Here is a 19519-nt window from a genome sequence, read left to right as displayed (position 1 = left end):
CATGTCTTTCTTGCACATCATCATGTGCTCCTTCTCTTCCACCATGAGTTCTTTCCATACCTTTGCTTCTTTCACCTTGAGCATCCTCTCCTCCAAGTCGGCCTTGCGGGCTGCCTCCTCACGCTTTGCTTCAATGTGTGCAAGCTTGACCACCTTCTTTTGCTCGGTGATGAGAAGCTTTGTCTCCAACGCCTTGGTTGCCAAAGCCTCTCTTGCCTTCATCATATGATCCATCTTCTCCCTTAGGCTAGCCGCCTCTCCTTCCATCTTCACCCTAAGCTTGGCCTTCTTGGTTCCCTCGGGCTTGTTCAAGTTCCTCTCCTCAACATCCGGATCATCCATGTCAAGCATTGCGGACTTCTTCGGTGCGGTTTCATCATCTCTCAACTTCCACTTGTCATATGTTTGAAGAATTGACCAAACATGCTTGAATGGGAATTCTTTGCCCTTGGAGCGGGGGCGGGCGGCACGGCGGCGGCCGGGGTGGCCATTTCGTCGAACACCTCCGGGGCGGCCGGGTCGGGCGGCACGGCGGCGGCCACTGGCTGCTTCGCCGGGGCCCTCCTCTTGGCCACGGCCTTCCTCGGCGCCGGGGAGGAAGCCGCCTTGGCCTTGGCAGCACGAGGACCACCGGAGGGCACCTTCGCCGTGCCGGGAGGTGCGGGTGGTGCGGCCGGTGCGGGCGGGGCGGGCGGGAGCGACGGCCGGTGCGGGGGCGACGGCCGGCACGAGGTGATGCCCGCACGCCGCCGCTTCACGCCGACGTGGGTCGCAGCGACCACGGCGGCGACGTGCGGGTGGGCGGCCGGTGCGGCGGGGCGGGAGCGACGGGCGGCGGGCGGGCGGCGGGCGGGGCCGTCGGCGGCGCGGCCACGGGCGGCACGGGCGGGGCGGGAGGCGTCCATGGCGGCGGCGGCCGGTGCGCGAGGCGGGGGCGGGGCGACGGGCGGCGGCGGCGGTGGGTGGGATTGGGAAATTTCCCTCCCGCCGAAACGAAATGGAAATGCGGTTTAGAGGGTCAACCCCTCTCAACCCGGTTTTGTACGAGGCCAAGAATAGATTCCCAGGTCGGACCTGGAATTTTTTCTGATTTTACAGTTTTAGGGACTCTAGCCTTTGCGATTTTTCGTCAAAAGCGTAAAAAGCGGTTATTTTACAGATTTAGGGGTTTAGGGGCTCTACTAGACATGCTCTTAGAGCATGTCTAGTAGAGCCCTAAACCCCTAAATCTGTAAAAATAACCGCTTTTTTACGCTTTTGATTTAAAAATCGCAAAGACTAGAGCCCCTAAAACTGTAAAATCAGAAAATTTCCAGGTCCGAACTGAATCTATTCTTGGCCTGTAAAAAAACGGGTTGGAGAGGGGTTGACCCTCTAAACTGCATTTCGGGCGGGAGGGAAATAACCGTTTTTTATGGGTTTAGGGGTTCTATTCTTTGCCCCTATTTTTCAACCTGTAAATGTGTCCAAAACATGCAAATCTCAGCCTGTAAATCCTAGAAAACTTTTATAGTTTTAAGGGTTCTACTAGACATGCTCTTAGGAGGGTCAAAGGAGGGCCCTCGGCGCACATACGGCTTGTTAGGTAGGAGAGTCATGAGCTATCGGGACTTTTTTTTTTGAACTGGAACTCATCGGGACTTGGGGAATATGCAAGATACTGTAGCGACTTGGGGAATACGCCCCACCAGGGACGATTTGGGCTGTGAGAGCATCTCCAACCTGTAAATTTTGGCGCTGTAAAATCACTTTACAGCGCGCTCCATCCATGTTTTGCGCGTAAGGGCATATTCACCTCCAACAGAAGCTCTAAATTTTGGAGCTGTAAAAATCCGTAGTTGTTTCTGCGCGCGACTTATACAGCGCGCTCTTTCCGACGCGGTTGATATAATGCATGACATAGCGCTTTTGCCCCAAGCTGTATTTTACACCGCCGAGCATCATTTTGCGCCCACGCGCTAAACCAGTCACTTTTTTGGATAGAGCGCATGTTGGAGATGCTCTGATCCATTAGCCCCCGGATGGGTTGGTTTATTTCGGTTTTGGGAACATTCTGGAAGTTTCCACGCGGGTTTTTGTTTTTTATGTTTCTTCGTTCAGGAGATTTCCGACCGATTTCTTTCGGTTTTTCGTTTTCTGTCTTTTTCTTTTCTGTTTTCTTCTTTTCTGAATGGTTTTTAAAATATTTAAAAAAAATTAAACATTTTCTCTTTCTGAACAAATTTTCGTGTGAACAAAAAAAAATGCGTGGAAGTTTTTTGTTTGAACAAATTTCGTTTTTGAGCAAAAACAAATTATGAGCAAAAAAAATTGAACAACTTTTCTTTGACGAATTTTTAAATCTTAATACTTTTTTTGCTAACAAACCTGAAGTTTTCAAATTTGTAAATTTTCTAAATAAGAAAAAGGAGAAATCTGGACAAGATGCTTTACCTGGGCCGACTCACCCGGAAGCAAACGCGAGAGCTGTGCGCCTGTCGACAGAGTCAACCTCGCGCGCTGCCTCTGGGGTGGCTTGGAGCAACCGCGGCGGCGGAGTGAAGGTGCTATGCTTCTTTTTTGGCCGCCATCCGCAGTGAGCTTCGTCTCCACGTCACCTAAACCATAGTAAATTTTTTGATAGGTTTGGTTATAGCCAAATGCCCAAAGCTTTCCCTACCAAAATATCTGGTTACCCAAAATATTGGATAAGCTTCTTTGTTTTCCACGAGTTGACAGGAGAAATGAAATGTGGTTTACAAGTGCCCGCAAAAACAGAACCAGAACTCGACAAAAGATCATACGTCAGATCAATACTGTAGTATTTTACATACCAAAGACAGGACTAGAACTTGACAAAAGATAACACTTCAAAAGCTCAGCGCAACTAGAGGATCAAGCTCGAGCTTAGCTTCCCTGTCCAAAACGATTTTGACAGTGAATTAGGAAAGCAAGAAGCACCAAAGAGTGATCCAACTGTCCCCCAAACCACATGCAGACCTTTGGGGGCATTCAGAAGTGACCTCAACCTTTAGAAGAAGCTTACCTTCAAAATCGCCTCATTCTCAAGCCTGGGCATCTCCTTTCCTTCAAAGGATGGCCAAGGCGCATGCACGAAACAAGAAACCCTATCCAAGAACTCAAAATCGGCAGATAACTAGAGAACTTGAACTAGCAGTCATGATCGCAAACACAACATATAAAAATACGATGTCCAACTCCAGATTCAATAAACACATATCTGCAATGGTAGCATTGGTGTTATCCGTTTCTCCAGCTAGCTAGCTATGTGCATGCATGTGCCACTAGCAAAATTTGGTAACAACATTCAGAAAATTACATCCACAAGACAGTCACGAGTCATCATCGATCACGGCCAAGCCATCGATGGCTGGCAAGGTTCTCAATGTGCAAGAGTCACTGTGCAGTAAGCAGATGGAACCGCGGGCATGGTTTTCAGCACATTGTAATTTGCCAACAAATCGCATGTGTTGTATCACCCCCTTCTTCAATCACCTCCCAAGTCATGCTTCAGGACTGCTTCTTGTTGTCGGAATTGGACTCCACTCTCTCGCCGACTTGTTCTAGCAGAAGTTTCAAGTAGTCCTGACAACAATATTGCAGAGGCAGGTTAGGGTCGACATCTGCAGTTTTTCCTACTATAGTATAACAACCATGCACTACCCATATACCAAACACAAAACAAACCAAATTGACTATACTCTACAGGTATAGTATAATCTCGTAGTGTATACCATTCACCAGCAATTTAATTCTACAGGATCAACTAAACAATAAGTTATACTCCCTCCATTCCAAAAAAAAAAAAGCTGCTCAACTTTTCTAGATACGGATGTATCTATAACTAAGATATGTCTATATACATACATATCTAGACAAAGTTGAGCGGCCTTTTTAGGGACGGAGGGAGTACCCAGAATAGAGCTTATTTTAGAAAGCAAGGGTTGAAGGAAGCATACATCAGCAAGCTCCGGATCACTAGCAAGTTCTTCAAGCATAAATTGAATGCTCTCGTCTTCACCATAAGCCTGAGCAGCAGTCTCAAGGACAGCACCAAGGATATCCTCAGGGGGATCACATTGCTCAATGCGCTCACATGCTTCGTGGAGATCAATCTGTCCATCAAATACAAAGCTTGAGCAATGCCGAATAGACAAGGATCAAGATTACATAAAAACGAAACTGGCTAGCAATAGCAAAATTTATTAATAGACCATAAATAGTAATTCTTATTCTCTAACATTAATGTTTTTCAACTCCTCAGATTGATGATTGGTGCCCAAATATACTAACCATAGGGAGAGTAGAACATGCCCAATGAATGTTCTTTCATTAAAATAGAATACGATGGCATACCTGAGAGCTTCTGCCATCTACAGCATCACTAACTTCCCTGTCATTTTGCCGAGGTTGCAATCTAGAATTCCCAGTCTCTGTCCCAGCAGGATGAGCTGCGACTCCACCAAGAACTTGATTTACAACTGGCATCATTTGCTGCATCATTCTAGACAAGTCAAAGCCACCTCCTTGGCCCCTTCGTGGACCATCCACACTTTGGACCATACTACTCAAGGTGTCCATCACTGCAGAGTTCTGTGTTAAGTCTTCCATTATGTTCCTCACATCAGATGGTGATTCTAGTCCTGTTTGAGCTGCTACATTTGACATCAGGTTGCCAAAGACTGGGCTGTTGAGAACACTAGATAACATGCTGCCGATATCGACTTGCCCTTCACCACCTGCTCTTCTCGGAGGCATTCCAGCAGCAACCTGAGGCGTCGAAGATGCAGACTGGGAATTCATAGCACTGCCGCTGCTTGCATTGGCACTTCTTGAAACTAGGGCCTGCAGAGCCTGCTGCCCCATCAAAACAGCTTCTTGGCTTCTAGTAACAGAAGAGGTATCAGGGGCTTCGCCAGAATCGCCGCTAGTCCCAGATGGCTTTGCTACTCTGGTACGTCTCTGCAAGTGGGGTTTAAATAATCAATGACGTTGCAGCTGACCACAAAACATTACAAACCCACAACTTGCAGAAATCAAATCAATGGAAGCTAAAAAACGCGAACTGGACAATATAGTTTGTGAGACTGTATGACTGAATACTAGAGAGTCGTTATTTAATACCTTAGGCTGCAGACCACCACCAAGACCAAGTGGTCCAGAACTGCCACTAGCACTAGGTTTAGTAGACTCTCCAGTTACTCCATCTGAGGGCTTGTTATTCAATTCAGAGCTTCCTGCGGATGTGCTTAAAGGAACATCACCAGTATATGTGTCCGTCAGCTGTCCTGCTAAGCTAGCTGCTGCCAGTTGCCGAGACTGTGTCCTAATGTTATCCACATCGCCAGTGGAAACATTCACAGTACTCCTATCTTGTAGTGTCAAACTGGGATCAGACGTATTTGAATGCGAAGTACCTAAGAGCAACAACAGAAACAGGCACGGTGAGGATTCAGTACGATTTTCCCTACAGAGAGGAGAACTCAGATCACTTCAAGAAAAATACCTGCACCAGTTACATGAGATTGCACGCTCGGTAATGTTTGCCCATGATGAGAAGCCGGAAGTTCACTTTGTAGTTGGGCATTTCCTGATGTTGCAGGGCTCACGGTACCAGCTCCATTGTGTGTGGTTGGGTGAGGCCCCTGGCCTGCTGTGTTTGGCACAGATGATGAAACCATGCCTGGTGGGTTCGCAGCTAATGCATTGGCTACCTGTGCGGTTATCTGTGCTACTATAGAAGAAATGTTAGCAGCACCACCTGAAGAAGCTTGTGGAACAACATATGTCGAATTTGGTTGAGATCCAATGCCCACTGTGGTCTGAGAACCTTGAGAAACTGTTGGCTGATTAGGCACTGCTACTTGGCCTCTCATTTGAACAGGAAGGATAACACCAAGGACGTTGTTTGGACCTGAGGATCTTGCCAGAAGGCTTGGAATAGCTGCGACAGCTGTTCTTGGTGGCAATCCATGTGTTGAGTTAGCTGGCAGGTTGCCTCCTTGAGTTCTTTCTACATTTTGGTGTTCCCCACCGGTGGTGGTAGTAGAAGCAGTGGTTGAACCAACAGATGGAGCACTTGTTGCAGAAGCGCCTTTGTATACAGGATAAAGCGAGAGTCAGAGGAAGCTTTGGAGAGATAAAAATGTAACAAGCACGCTTCAAAATTAAAGGTCACTAAGACACAAGTTTCCGATGTGAATAAACCTGTGGCAGAACATAAAAATGTTCAGAACTGATATAACTCGGTTCCAGATGACAGGTACAGGGGATATGCCCAAAGAGATGAATCTTCTTATATCTAATATTCATCCAGGGGACAGGTACAGTCAATCTAAACTAACAACTGGGCCTATTAATCTTCTTATATTGAATATTTATCCAAGAGACACAGCTCAGAACAGTAATTGTTGTTTGCTTATTCAACCACAATGTTTAAAACATATCTACTTCCTTATATTAGGAAACTAACTAATCACCCCTATAACCTCCAGACAAACGAATAACGATGATGTTAAGATGATCAAGATAAATTTTAAAGGCTGTTTTGACGTTTCGATGCTGACCGGGAGGGATACAAATTGGTAATACACCACAAGGAGGTCACTTAATTATCCAACAATCCCCTTATATATCATTTTCCTCCTCGAGAAAGAACGTAAAAAGAAATGCTTGAGATGAGACCTCACCACCAGATGTTCGAGAAGGATCAACGATACCGAATGGGCCAGAAACTCCACTCAGAACTGGCATGCTGGAAACTCCAAAATGAGGAGCACTCTGGTAAGACGGCTGCACAATCAAACGAAGTGTTATTGCTATTGGAGTGCAGAGCACATAAAAACAAACACAAGTATCTCAGTAGGTCACCTGAACCATGATTGGATTTGGTCCTGTGGGGTTTATATAGACAGCGGATCCAGCATTTACAAAAGCATTAGCCTGCAAAATTAACAAGCTTTTAGAATAATTAAAATTAAAATGTGTGTAATCAGTTATGGGATGGTGACGTCGTAGAAAAATGCATACAGAAGATGCCCCCATTCTAAGCATCATCATTGTCCGTCCAAGCTCCAAAAGCATAGCCCCCAAATGCTGCATAGCAACTCCCAACTGAGCCGATTCATTCTGGATCTGGCTTCGTATAGATGTATCAGCAGTGGCAGCATCTCTCTGAATACGTTGTGCAAGATGCTGAAACAAAAACCAGGCTAATAGAGGTCACAACTCACAAACAAGTCCACAGAAAACTTTGCAATCACTTTTATTGTCAGATAAATTATTTGAGAGTAAATATTAGACAAAACAGCATCCTGTCACTGCATAATCAGTTGCCAAAAAACAAACCATGAAATCCGAACAACAGAAAAGCATAGGGCAGTTGTGTTTGGGGAGAGTACAGAAGGAAAAAAAAAATTAGATGTTCAGTTGACATAAATTTAGTTTTTATATCCAGAAATAAAGAAGGCAACCATATAAAGTATTCAAATGGTAACAGATCCTTGTTGTTTGGAGAGTATTTTAGGAAAAAACTTAAATGTTTAGTCGACATGTGTTTAGTACTTATCTACAAATTAAGACAGACAAAGAAAGAAAGTAATCAAATGGTAGCACATTCTTGTTTAGAGAGCATTGACTCGGAGACTACAATAGGAGGAAAATCATTACTCCCTCAAACCCAAATTACTTGTCGCAGATTCAATGAACCTAGACAGATTTTTGGCAACATCTTGTCTAAATCTGCAACAGGTAATTTGGATCGGAGGGAGTAGGAAATTTACTGTGTCTACCAAAGGTAAAACATTGCAAAAGTAAGAAGCGCAGAATACAGAACTACAGGAGAGAGAAATAACATACAGAAAGAGCGGAAGAAGCACTGCCTCCAAGAACTTGTTGGGCTCTTTCAAGAACTGAAACTAGCACCTCAGGACTTGGAAATCTTTGGTTTAAATAAGCATCATCCGATCTTGGTGGTTGCTGAGCGTTTGAGTCCGCGGATGGAACACCTTATAATTATAAGATATATCAAAAAAGCATCATGGATAATGGAATAATTGGCAAGCAACGAATTAACCAGCTGCGGTAAAAAGTACCATACCATTGTTCTGCAATACTTGGTCCATGCGATTGATATATTCCAAAAGAGTCATCATGGAATCGGGAATGACCTGTCATCATTGCTAACATTAGAAGAATGAAATACAGATGGCAGATCAGATGAAAGAAAGCAAAAGAACAGTATATTAACCATGTTGCGAGGAATAGCGCCTCCTGGCTGAAGTTGTGACACATGGATTTGATGGTTGAGAATTGAGAACCCAGGTGGTGGCGGGTTCGCAGGCTGAGTTCTTCCATTAGTAGTGGCCCCATTTGGCGCAGTGTTTAATGGCACCTAATTAAGCAATAACAGAAAACTTAAATTGATGCACCTCGGCAACCCTAGATATGCCTATTGACGAAACCTCATTACCGAGAATGTAGCATTTGCCACACCACCAGGCATCCCAAGACCCAAGGAACCAAGAATATCCCGAACAGTCTGAACATTACAAAAGGGAGGAATTATACCAAAGGGGGCATGGGTATGTTATTATTGATCAGATAGAAAAATAATACAGGACTCTAGAACAAAGCATATACCCTATTAATGTCATCTATCGTGTCCTCAGAAAGCATATCATGTACAATTTCCTAGAAGAAAATAAATAAATAATTCAAATAAAAAATTGTAATCAATGTTCAATCTAGGCAGAATGGCATATATTTTCAAATAAGAAGTTATAATCCATGTTCACCATTACAATAGTAATAGAAGCATACCCTGGACATATAATCCCCTAGCATTGCTCCATTTTCAACAACATTAACTGCACCAACAACAAAAATGTAAAAAGGTTCATCAGGCCCAGTCCCAGCATACTGATAATGAACCATAATAAACTAAAGATCATGAGAAATGGATTGAATTCTGTGCAAACAACATCTACAATGATTGAAGATACAGAAAAAAAAAAAAACTGTAGCAGAAACGATCTGCAAAAGTATATTATCCAGATTGTTCAACGGTGCTTCAGTGCCTCTGCATAAAGAGCTTTTTGACGCAAAAATGGTAAACAATGATGTTTACAGCTCACATGCTCTACTAAAGAAACACATAAACCAGATAATTAATCAAGCCCTTTCTCTTTTTATATAGCCTGATAAACTCCACTGGCTATTTCTGTCCACAACTAGCAAGAAGAACAATTGGAAAGCATGGCATTTGAGAGTGTCGGTGCAAACTTTATTTTAGCTCCTATGACACCTACGCAAGGCAGGTTAGACACGACATCATGGAGAACACCAAGTATGTATAATAAATCATGAAAGTGTATCCAAAGCAACGATATATCTGACTTACCATTATCCTGGGGATTTTCTTCAGAAGTTCCAGAAGAAGGTTGGCCTTCAGCTGCACGTCGAGCAACCAAATGCAATGTATATCCATCTTCCAAGTCTTTAGATTGTCAAGGATACAGGTAACAAAATTGTGACCATGAGCAATCGATACAATCCGCAGATTAATCTAGCAGGAACTTAAAAGCATCCATTAAGGTATTCGGATAAACATGTACACGAATGACAGGTCACGACAAAAACAAAGTATTAGAATGACAAACCACGCTGTGCAATGATGAAAACCAGTAATCAATGACAACATTCTATCATCGCATGCAATCTACTATAAAATCTATAATGGTGAACAGCCCAATAACAAATGCATACACAATGCCTAAACCGATTTGAGGTTCTCGCCCATATTTCTATTGACCAGAAAAGCTTAGCAACTTCGGCATGGCATTAGTCACAGGAAAAAACTTCAATACGACTCATCAAGGAAATAACAGAGGTGGAGATGGTTCAAGAATGAACTTTCCAGCCTCGGCTGAAAATGTACGAACAAAAGGATACGGTACTCCGACAAGAGGTGATCATCCTTCAAGACTCTTCCTCTGAAGATCAACCGCTGCTGGTCCACAGGAACACCAGCCACATCAACTATCTTCTCTTTTAGGTTCAAAACAGTCTCCTGATAAAAAAAAACGTGGCAATCAGTTCATCCAAAAACACCGGACGTAGTAATATCCACTCCTCCGATTCTATATACAGGAGTTGAGAATCAACAGGGAGGTGAGCAAAAACAAAATCATAGCATTGCTAGCACTTTAAACTAGTCCAGCAGCTAACAGACAGGCGGACAGGGCGAAACCAAACTAAAAGGCATACACTCTTCTGGACGCGGAGCTTGTGCACTTGCGACTCGAGGGTCTTGATATTGATCTCGATGGTGGCAGACTCCGAGCCACCGGCACCGCTAGCACCATCATCAGCCATCCTACACACACAGGAAACGGATGGATCGTTCAGCTGTGCTGGCATACAAAAAAAGAAGCAGACCGCGTAGAACGAACGCTAGGGTTTCCGCTCCTAGCGCAAGATCTCCTCCTGAAGTTGGCGTTGAGCACGCGCGGCCACCATGGAAAAATCACACCTTTTTTTTCTGGAATAATCGGAACGGCCCAACATTTCAGGCGGCGGATCCAGACGGCGTGCCCTCGAATTCGTGGGATTCGAGTGCTATCAGGGGATGAAGGGGCGGTCGTACCTCGGAGACCGGCGCCCGGGGTCGCGGACGGACGGCGTCGGCTGCAGCACGGCGGGCAGGAGGGGCGGCGGCGGTGGCTTCCACGCGGGCGGGGGACGGAGGGGTTGCGGGCGGGAGTCCGAGGAGGCGGCGGCGGCGGCGCGGCAGCAGCTCTAGGGCACGGCGGTCGGAGGAACGGAAGAGAAACCGTAGAGCTGATGGGATTTTGACTCTGGTGGAGCAGGGACAAAGACTCGATCTTTCTCTTCTCGCCTGTGGTCTTCTCTTGTCTTGGGAGTTGGGTTGGGTGTAGGCTGTAGCGGTTGTTCTAGAACAGTCCAGGCACTTCTTCTCTGGAGTACGTGGCATTTTCTTTTGGGTGAGTAGACACAATATACTTTCTGTAGTCTGGAAATTAGGGTTATGTATTCTTTTGGAACCTATTAGGTTTATGGAAACTCAAGTAAGCACAGGTGGATACAGCTCGGGATTATCTTTTGAGCATGGCTACTTTTACTTCGACTCTTGAGTCAAGTACTCTTCCTCTTCCGATGTGGTTTTGTCTAGTAGTGTGCTTATATCTTAGAAAACTCGGTCTATGGTTGGCCTAGTGTTAACCGCTTCCATCTCCCATCTATGCAACATTCACCTGCGCATTTGGGTAGATGAAAATCCGAAAGTGGAGGTGGCTCGAGTATGGTAGAGCGATGAAGTTGCGCCATTTGTCGTTAGTAGAGGGAACATCTTGGACTGAGTCATCTAATACCTTAACTTCAAAGAAGGCCTGGCGTCGATGTGGTTGTTATGGGGCGGGTGATGGAGGTGGCGGTTCCCACGGGTGTAGTCTCGGGGGATGGGACCATGAAGGAATACAAGTATTGTGGCTCAAGCAAAGGTGGAAATATATTAATGCAATAGGAGGAGGAACGCGCGAAAATGGGTGAAGGGTTCACGTGACATGAGGCTAAGGTGGGGACACATGATGCTCGGGACATGCAAACGGGTTTCTTAGCGACGCTCGAACTCGCTTCTTCCTTATCCAACTCGTTTGATGTCTTGTAACAATGTGGTGTTTCCGTTGTACAATCAATGAAAAAGCGGGCGATGGTTCGAAAAAAATTAGTGATGCTCATGGAGATGACACGGTGGGATCAAGAAACATGCCTCCCTTGCAAAATAAGTTAATTATGTACAGTTTGGATGCCTCTTTGCACATTTTCATCAATGATTAAAATAAACGTCGTCCTCCAATATTTATTTTCAAAATTTACTCCAAATCATTATGTATTATAGAATCAATTTAAAAAATAGTTATGGTAACTTGCGCTACCAATGGTTGATATGTAACTTTTATTATTTTCATTCGATGGTCAAGGTTATGTTTGGTATCGGTGTGGATTACCATTTCTAACCACATTTTGCTCACTCTCGTTGTTACTTTTTTATCACAAAATATATAACAAGGCTAGATCCTCCTTTAAAGTATAAAACAAGTAGGACAATTATGTATGATTTACCTTCTATATTTTATAGTATGATGGGTGTAATTAATTCTTCAGGGTTTACCCTTTTAGGGTTTGATGATCAACCATTCATTACACAGATCCCTTCTCCCCACATGCTCTAAGACATTAAATCTTTGGTTCCTTGAGAGTTTGGTGAGATAACTGAGAGAGGTGCTAACTGTAGGATAACGTTGCATAGAAAACAAAAAATTTCCTACCGCGAGAAAGCAATCCAAGCCAAGATGCAATCTAGAAGATGGGAGCAACGAGGGGATGAACGAGACTAACCCTTGAAGATTTCCAAAGCCTATAAGAGTAGGCTCTTATTGCTGCGGTAGACGATCACTTGCCGCTTGCAAAAGCGCGTAGAAGATCTTGATCACGGTGCCTGATACGTCTCCGACGTATCGATAATTTCTTATGTTCCATGCCACATTATTGATGTTATCTACATGTTTTATGCACACTTTATGTCATATTCGTGCATTTTCTGGAACTAACCTATTAACAAGATGCCGAAGTGCCGATTCTGTTTTCTGCTGTTTTTGGTTTCAGAAATCCTAGTAAGGAAATATTCTCGAATTGGACGAAATCAAAGCCAGGGGGCCTATTTTCTCACGAAGCTTCCAAGTCCGAAGGAGAGACGAAGAGGGGCCACGGAGGGGCCACACCCTAGGCGGCGCGGCCCCCCTTGGCCGCGCGGCCCTGTGGTGTGGGGCCCCGTGCCGCCTCTTGACCTGCCCTTCCGCCTATAAAAAGTCTCCGTGACGAAACCCCCGCATCGAGAGCCACGATACGGAAAACCTTCCAGAGACGCCGCCGCCGCCGATCCCATCTCGGGGGATCCAGGAGATCGCCTCCGGCACCCTGCCGGAGAGGGGAATCATCTCCCGGAGGACTCTACGCCGCCATGGTCGCCTCCGGTGTGATGTGTGAGTAGTCTACCCCTGGACTATGGGTCCATAGCAGTAGCTAGATGGTTGTCTTCTCCCCATTGTGCTATCATTGTCGGATCTTGTGAGCTGCCTAACATGATCAAGATCATCTATCTGTAATTCTATATGTTGCGTTTGTTGGGATCCGATGAATAGAGAATACTTGTTATGTTGATTATCGAAGTTATATCTATGTGTTGTTTATGATCTTGCATGCTCTCCGTTATTAGTAGATGCTCTGGCCAAGTTGATGCTAGTAACTACAAGAGGGAGTATTTATGCTCGATAGTGGGTTCATGCACGCATTGACACAGGACGATGTGAGAAAGTTCTAAGGTTGTGTTGTGCTTTGTTGCCACTAGGGACAAAACATTAGTGCTATGTTCAAGGATGTAGTCACTAGTTACATTACGCGCCATACTTAATGCAATTGTCTGTTGTTAGCAACTTAATCTGGAGGGATTCGGATGATAACACGAAGGTGGACTTTTTAGGCATAGATGCAGTTGGATGACGGTCTATGTACTTTGTCGTAATGCCCAATTAAATCTCACTATACTCATCATGATATGTATGTGCATGGTCATGCTCTCTTTATTTGTCAATTGCCCAACTGTAATTTGTTCACCCAACATCTTTGTTCGTCTTATGGGAGAGACACCTCTAGTGAACTGTGTGGACCCCGGTCCAATTCTCTTTCTTGAAATACAATCTACTGCAATACTTGTTCTACTGTTTTCTGCAAACAATCATCTTCCACACAATACGGTTAACTCTTTGTTACAGCAAGCCGGTGAGATTGACAACCTCACTGTTTCGTTGGGGCAAAGTACTTTGGTTGTGTTGTGCAGGTTCCACGTTGGCGCCGGAATCACTGGTGTTGCGCCGCACTACATCTCGCCGCCATCAACCTTCAACGTGCTTCTTGACTCCTACTGGTCCGATTAAACCTTGGTTTCTTGCGAGGAAACTTGCCGTTGTGCGCATCACACCTTCCTCTTGGGGTTCCCAACGGACGTGCCAACCACACGCATCAAGCAAATTTACGGCGCCGTTGCGGGGAGATCAAGACACGCTGCAAGGGGAGTCTCCACTTCTCAATCTCTTTACTTTGTTTTTGTCTTGCTTAGTTTTATTTACTACTTTGTTTGCTGCACTAAATCAAAATACAAAAAAATTAGTTGCTAGTTTTACTTTATTTGCTATCTTGTTTGCTATATCAAAAACACAAAAAAATTAGTTACTTGTTTTACTTTACTTAATATCATGCATGTTTTTATTTCACTAGTTAAGCATAATGGAAAACGATAAAAATATGAGAGATCTTTATGAACTTTATCTTGAATTAGGACATGATGTGTTTGAAGAGAGAATTAAAAAACCCATGGAACTTTATATGCATGCTAATGGGAATGTTATTACTATGGATGCTTTGAACACCATTGTTGCTAATGCTATGGAAAATTCTAAGCTTGGGGAAGCTGGCTCTGATGAGCATGATCTTTTTAGTCCCCCAAGCATTGAGGAGAAAATTTTCTTTTATGATTACAATATGCCTCCTATATATGATGATAGCCACTTTGTTGAATTTGCTCCCACTATTACTAATAAAATTGATTATGCTTATGTGGAGAGTAATAATTTTATGCATGAGACTCATGATAAGAATGCTTTATGTGATGGTTATATTGTTGAGTTTGCTCATGATGCTACTGAAAAGTATTATGAGAGAGGAAAATATGGTTGTAGAAATTTTCATGTTACTAAAACACCTCTCTATGTGCTGAAATTTTTGAAGCTATACTTGTTTTATCTTCCTATGCTTGTTACTTTGCTCTTCATGAACTTGTTTATTTACAAGATTCCTATGCATAGGAAGCATGTTAGACTTAAATGTGTTTTGAATTTGCCTCTGGATGCTCTCTTTTGCTTCGAATACTATTTCTTGCGAGTGCATCATCAAAACTGCTGAGCCCATCTTAATGGCTATAAAGAAAAGAACTTATTGGGAGACAACCCATGTTTTTACCTACAGTACTTTGTTTTTATTTTGTGTCTTAGAAGTTGTTTACTACTGTAGCAACCTCTCCTTATCTTAGTTTTGTGTTTTGTTGTGCCAAGTTAAGCCGTTGATAGAAAAGTAAGTACTAGATTTGGATTACTGCACATTTCCAGATTTCTTTGCTGTCACGAATCTGAGTCCACCTCCCTGTAGGTAGCTCAGAAAATTAAGCCAATTTACATGCATGATCCTCAGATATGTACGCAACTTTCATTCAATTTGAGCATTTTCATTTGAGCAAGTCTGGTGCCATTTTAAAATTCGTCAATACGAACTGTTCTGTTTTGACAGATTCTGCCTTTTATTTCGCATTGCCTCTTTCGCTATGTTGGATGAATTTCTTTGATCCATTAATGTCCAGTAGCATTATGCAATGTCCAGAAGTGTTAAGAATGATTGTGTCACCTCTGAATATGTCAATTTATATTGTGCACTAACCCTCTAATGAGTTGTTTCGAGTTTGGTGTGGAGGAAGTTTTCAAGGATCAAGAGAGGAGTATGATGCAACATGATCAAGGAGAGTGAAAGCTCTAAGCTTGGGGATGCACCCGGTGGTTCACCCCTGCATATATCAAGAAGACTCAAGCGTCTAAGCTTGGGGATGCCCAAGGCATCCCCTTCTTCATCGACAACATTATCAGGTTCCTCCCCTGAAACTATATTTTTATTCCATCACATCTTATGTGCTTTTTCTTGGAGCGTCGGTTTGTTTTTGTTTTTTGTTTTATTTGAATAAAATGGATCCTAGCATTCACTTTATGGGAGAGAGACACGCTCCGCTGTAGCATATGGACAAGTATGTCCTTGGTTTCTACTCATAGTATTCATGGCGAAGTTTCTCCTTCGTTAAATTGTTATATGGTTGGAATTGGAAAATGATACATGTAGTAATTGCTATAAATGTCTTGGGTAATGTGATACTTGGCAATTGTTGTGCTCATGATTAAGCTCTTGCATCATATGCTTTGCACCCATTAATGAAGAAATACATAGAGCATGCTAAAATTTGGTTTGCATATTTGGTTTCTCTAAGGTCTAGATAATTTCTAGTTTTGAGTTTGAACAACAAGGAAGACGGTGTAGAGTCTTATAATGTTTTCAATATGTCTTTTATGTGAGTTTTGCTGCACCGGTTCATCCTTGTGTTTGTTTCAAATAAGCCTTGCTAGCCTAAACCTTGTATCGAGAGGGAATACTTCTCATGCATCCAAAATACTTGAGCCAACCACTATGCCATTTGTATCCACCATACCTACCTACTACATGGTATTTTCCGCCATTCCAAAGTATATTGCTTGAGTGCTACCTTTAAAATTCCATCATTCACCTTTGCAATATATAGCTCATGGGACAAATAGCTTAAAAACTATTGTGGTATTGAATATGTAATTATGCACTTTATCTCTTATTAAGTTGCTTGTTGTGTGATAACCATGTTCACTGGGGACGCCATCAACTATTCATTGTTGAATTTCATGTGAGTTGCTATGCATGTCCGTCTTGTCTGAAGTAAGAGAGATCTACCACCATATGGTTAAGCATGCATATGTTAGAGAAGAACATTGGGCCGCTAACTAAAGCCATGCTCCATGGTGGAAGTTTCAGTTTTGGACAACAATCCTCAAATCTCAAATGAGAAAATTATTAATTGTTGGTATATGCTTATGCATAAAAGAGGAGTCCATTATCTGTTGTCTATGTTGTCCCGGTATGGATGTCTAAGTTGAAGAATAATCAATAGCGAGAAATCCAATGCGAGCTTTCTCCTTAGACCTTTGTACAAAGCGGCATAGAGGTACCCCTTTGTGACACTTGGTAAAAACAATGCATTGTGATGATCCGGTAGTCCAAGCTAATTAGGACAAGGTGCGGGCACTATTAGTACACTATGCATGAGGCTTGCAACTTATAAGATATAATTTACATGATGCATATGCTTTATTACTACCGTTGACAAAATTGTTTCATGTTTTCAAAATCAAAGCTCTAGCACAAATATAGCAATCGATGCTTTTCCTCTATGGAGGACCATTCTTTTACTTTCAATGTTGAGTCAGTTCACCTATTTCTCTCCACCTCAAGAAGCAAACACTTGTGTGAACTGTGCATTGATTCCTACATATTTGCTTATTGCACTTATTATATTACTCTATGTTGACAATATCCATGAGATATACATGTTACAAGTTGAAAGCAACCGCTGAAACTTAATCTTCTTTTGTGTTGCTTCAATGCCTTTACTTTGAATTATTGCTTTATGAGTTAACTCTTATGCAAGACTTATTGATGCTTGTCTTGAAGTGCTATTCATGAAAAGTCTTTGCTATATGATTCACTTGTTTACTCATGTCATATACATTGTTTCGATCGCTGCATTCACTACATATGCTTTACAAATAGTATGATCAAGATTATGATGGCATGTCACTCCGAAATTATACGTGTTATCGTTTTACTGCTCGGGATGAGCAGAACTAAGCTTGGGGATGCTGATACGTCTCGACGTATCGATAATTTCTTATGTTCCATGCCACATTATTGATGTTATCTACATGTTTTATGCACACTTTATGTCATATTCGTGCATTTTCTGGAACTAACCTATTAACAAGATCTTGAAGTGCCGATTCTTGTTTCTGCTGTTTTTGGTTTCAGAAATCCTAGTAAGGAAATATTCTCGGAATTGGACGAAATCAAAGCCCAGGGGGCCTATTTTCTCACGAAGCTTCCGGAAGTCCGAAGGAGAGACGAAGAGGGGCCACGGAGGGGCCACACCCTAGGGCGGCGCGGCCCCCCTTGGCCGCGCGGCCCTGTGGTGTGGGGCCCCGTGCCGCCTCTTGACCTGCCCTTCCGCCTATAAAAAGTCTCCGTGACGAAACCCCCGCATCGAGAGCCACGATACGGAAAACCTTCCAGACGCCGCCGCCGCCGATCCCATCTCGGGGGATCCAGGAGATCGCCTCCGGCACCTGCCGGAGAGGGGAATCATCTCCCGGAGGACTCTACGCCGCCATGGTCGCCTCCGGTGTGATGTGTGAGTAGTCTACCCCTGGACTATGGGTCCATAGCAGTAGCTAGATGGTTGTCTTCTCCCCATTGTGCTATCATTGTCGGATCTTGTGAGCTGCCTAACATGATCAAGATCATCTATCTGTAATTCTATATGTTGCGTTTGTTGGGATCCGATGAATAGAGAATACTTGTTATGTTGATTATCGAAGTTATATCTATGTGTTGTTTATGATCTTGCATGCTCTCCGTTATTAGTAGATGCTCTGGCCAAGTTGATGCTAGTAACTCCAAGAGGGAGTATTTATGCTCGATAGTGGGTTCATGCCTGCATTGACACCTGGGAAATAGACAGAAATTTCTAAGGTTGTGTTGTGCTGTTGCCACTAGGGATAAAACATTAGTGCTATGTTCAAGGATGTAGTCACTAGTTACATTACGCGCCATACTTAATGCAATTGTCTGTTGTTAGCAACTTAATACTGGAGGGGGTTCGGATGATAACCTGAAGGTGGACTTTTTAGGCATAGATGCAGTTGGATGACGGTCTATGTACTTTGTCGTAATGCCCAATTAAATCTCACTATACTCATCATGATACGTATGTGCATGGTCATGCTCTCTTTATTTGTCAATTGCCCAACTGTAATTTGTTCACCCAACATGCTGTTCGTCTTATGGGAGAGACACCTCTAGTGAACTGTGGACCCCGGTCCAATTCTCTTTACTGAAATACAATCTCTGCAATACTTGTTCTCTTGTTTTCTCGCAAACAATCATCTTCCACACAATACGGTTAACTCTTTGTTACAGCAAGCCGGTGAGATTGACAACCTCACTGTTTCGTTGGGGCAAAGTACTTTGGTTGTGTTGTGCAGGTTCCACGTTGGCGCCGGAATCACTGGTGTTGCGCCGCACTACATCTCGCCGCCATCAACCTTCAACGTGCTTCTTGACTCCTACTGGTCCGATTAAACCTTGGTTTCTTACTGAGGGAAACTTGCCGCTGTGCGCATCACACCTTCCTCTTGGGGTTCCCAACGGACGTGCCAACCACACGCGATATTTTACTTGTCCGAGGTTTGATCATCGGTATCACTCTATACCTTATTCAACCTCGTCTCCTGACAAGTACTCTTTACTCGTACCGTGGTATGTGGTCTCTTATGAACTTATTCATATGCTCGCAAGACATTAGACGACATTGCACCGAGAGGGCCCAGAGTACATCTATCCGTCATCGGGATGGACAAATCCCACTGTTGATCCATATGCCTCAACTCATACTTTCCGGATACTTAATCCCACCTTTATAACCACCCATTTACGCAGTGGCGTTTGATGTAATCAAAGTACCTTTCCGGTATAAGTGATTTACATGATC

The 19519-nt window shown here is 43.5% G+C and overlaps 1 protein-coding gene across 2 annotated transcripts; it reads right to left on the bottom strand.

The window, feature by feature from the left end:
* Window positions 1-3185: 3185 nt before the first annotated feature.
* On the bottom strand, window positions 3186-10837 carry LOC127309005 (uncharacterized). 2 transcript variants are annotated; one of them, XM_051339975.2, is made up of 18 exons: window positions 10646-10837; window positions 10267-10375; window positions 9952-10069; window positions 9401-9496; window positions 8821-8867; window positions 8641-8691; window positions 8471-8539; window positions 8249-8392; window positions 8099-8168; window positions 7858-8006; window positions 7030-7194; window positions 6871-6942; window positions 6690-6792; window positions 5507-6094; window positions 5125-5417; window positions 4357-4962; window positions 3960-4115; window positions 3186-3585 (listed from the first exon to the last, which is right to left on the bottom strand). In XM_051339975.2, the coding sequence occupies exons 2-18, from the start codon at window positions 10372-10374 to the stop codon at window positions 3511-3513; spliced, it is 2910 nt and encodes a 969-aa protein (XP_051195935.1). In that variant the 5' UTR covers window position 10375; window positions 10646-10837; the 3' UTR covers window positions 3186-3510. The 2 variants fall into 2 exon arrangements, with proteins under 2 accessions (XP_051195935.1, XP_051195936.1); XM_051339976.2 differs by lacking the exon at window positions 8641-8691.
* Between the last annotated feature and the right edge of the window lie 8682 nt (window positions 10838-19519).

The sequence above is a fragment of the Lolium perenne genome, chromosome 6 (genome assembly GCF_019359855.2).
Source record: "Lolium perenne isolate Kyuss_39 chromosome 6, Kyuss_2.0, whole genome shotgun sequence".
In the NCBI taxonomy this organism is placed as follows: domain Eukaryota; kingdom Viridiplantae; phylum Streptophyta; class Magnoliopsida; order Poales; family Poaceae; genus Lolium; species Lolium perenne.
Note: the sequence above shows the minus strand (reverse complement) of the source record. Positions and strands in the feature narration are given on the sequence as shown.

Coding starts and splice junctions, on each gene's coding strand:
- LOC127309005 (XM_051339975.2), bottom strand. CDS start 10,374: ATGGCTGATGATGGTGCTAGCGGTGCCGGTGGCTCGGAGTCTGCCACC. Junction 5,418..5,506: donor ATCTCATGTAACTGGTGCAG/GTATTTTTCTTG, acceptor TGTTGCTCTTAG/GTACTTCGCATTCAAATACG. Junction 4,116..4,356: donor TAGATGGCAGAAGCTCTCAG/GTATGCCATCGT, acceptor TTTGATGGACAG/ATTGATCTCCACGAAGCATG.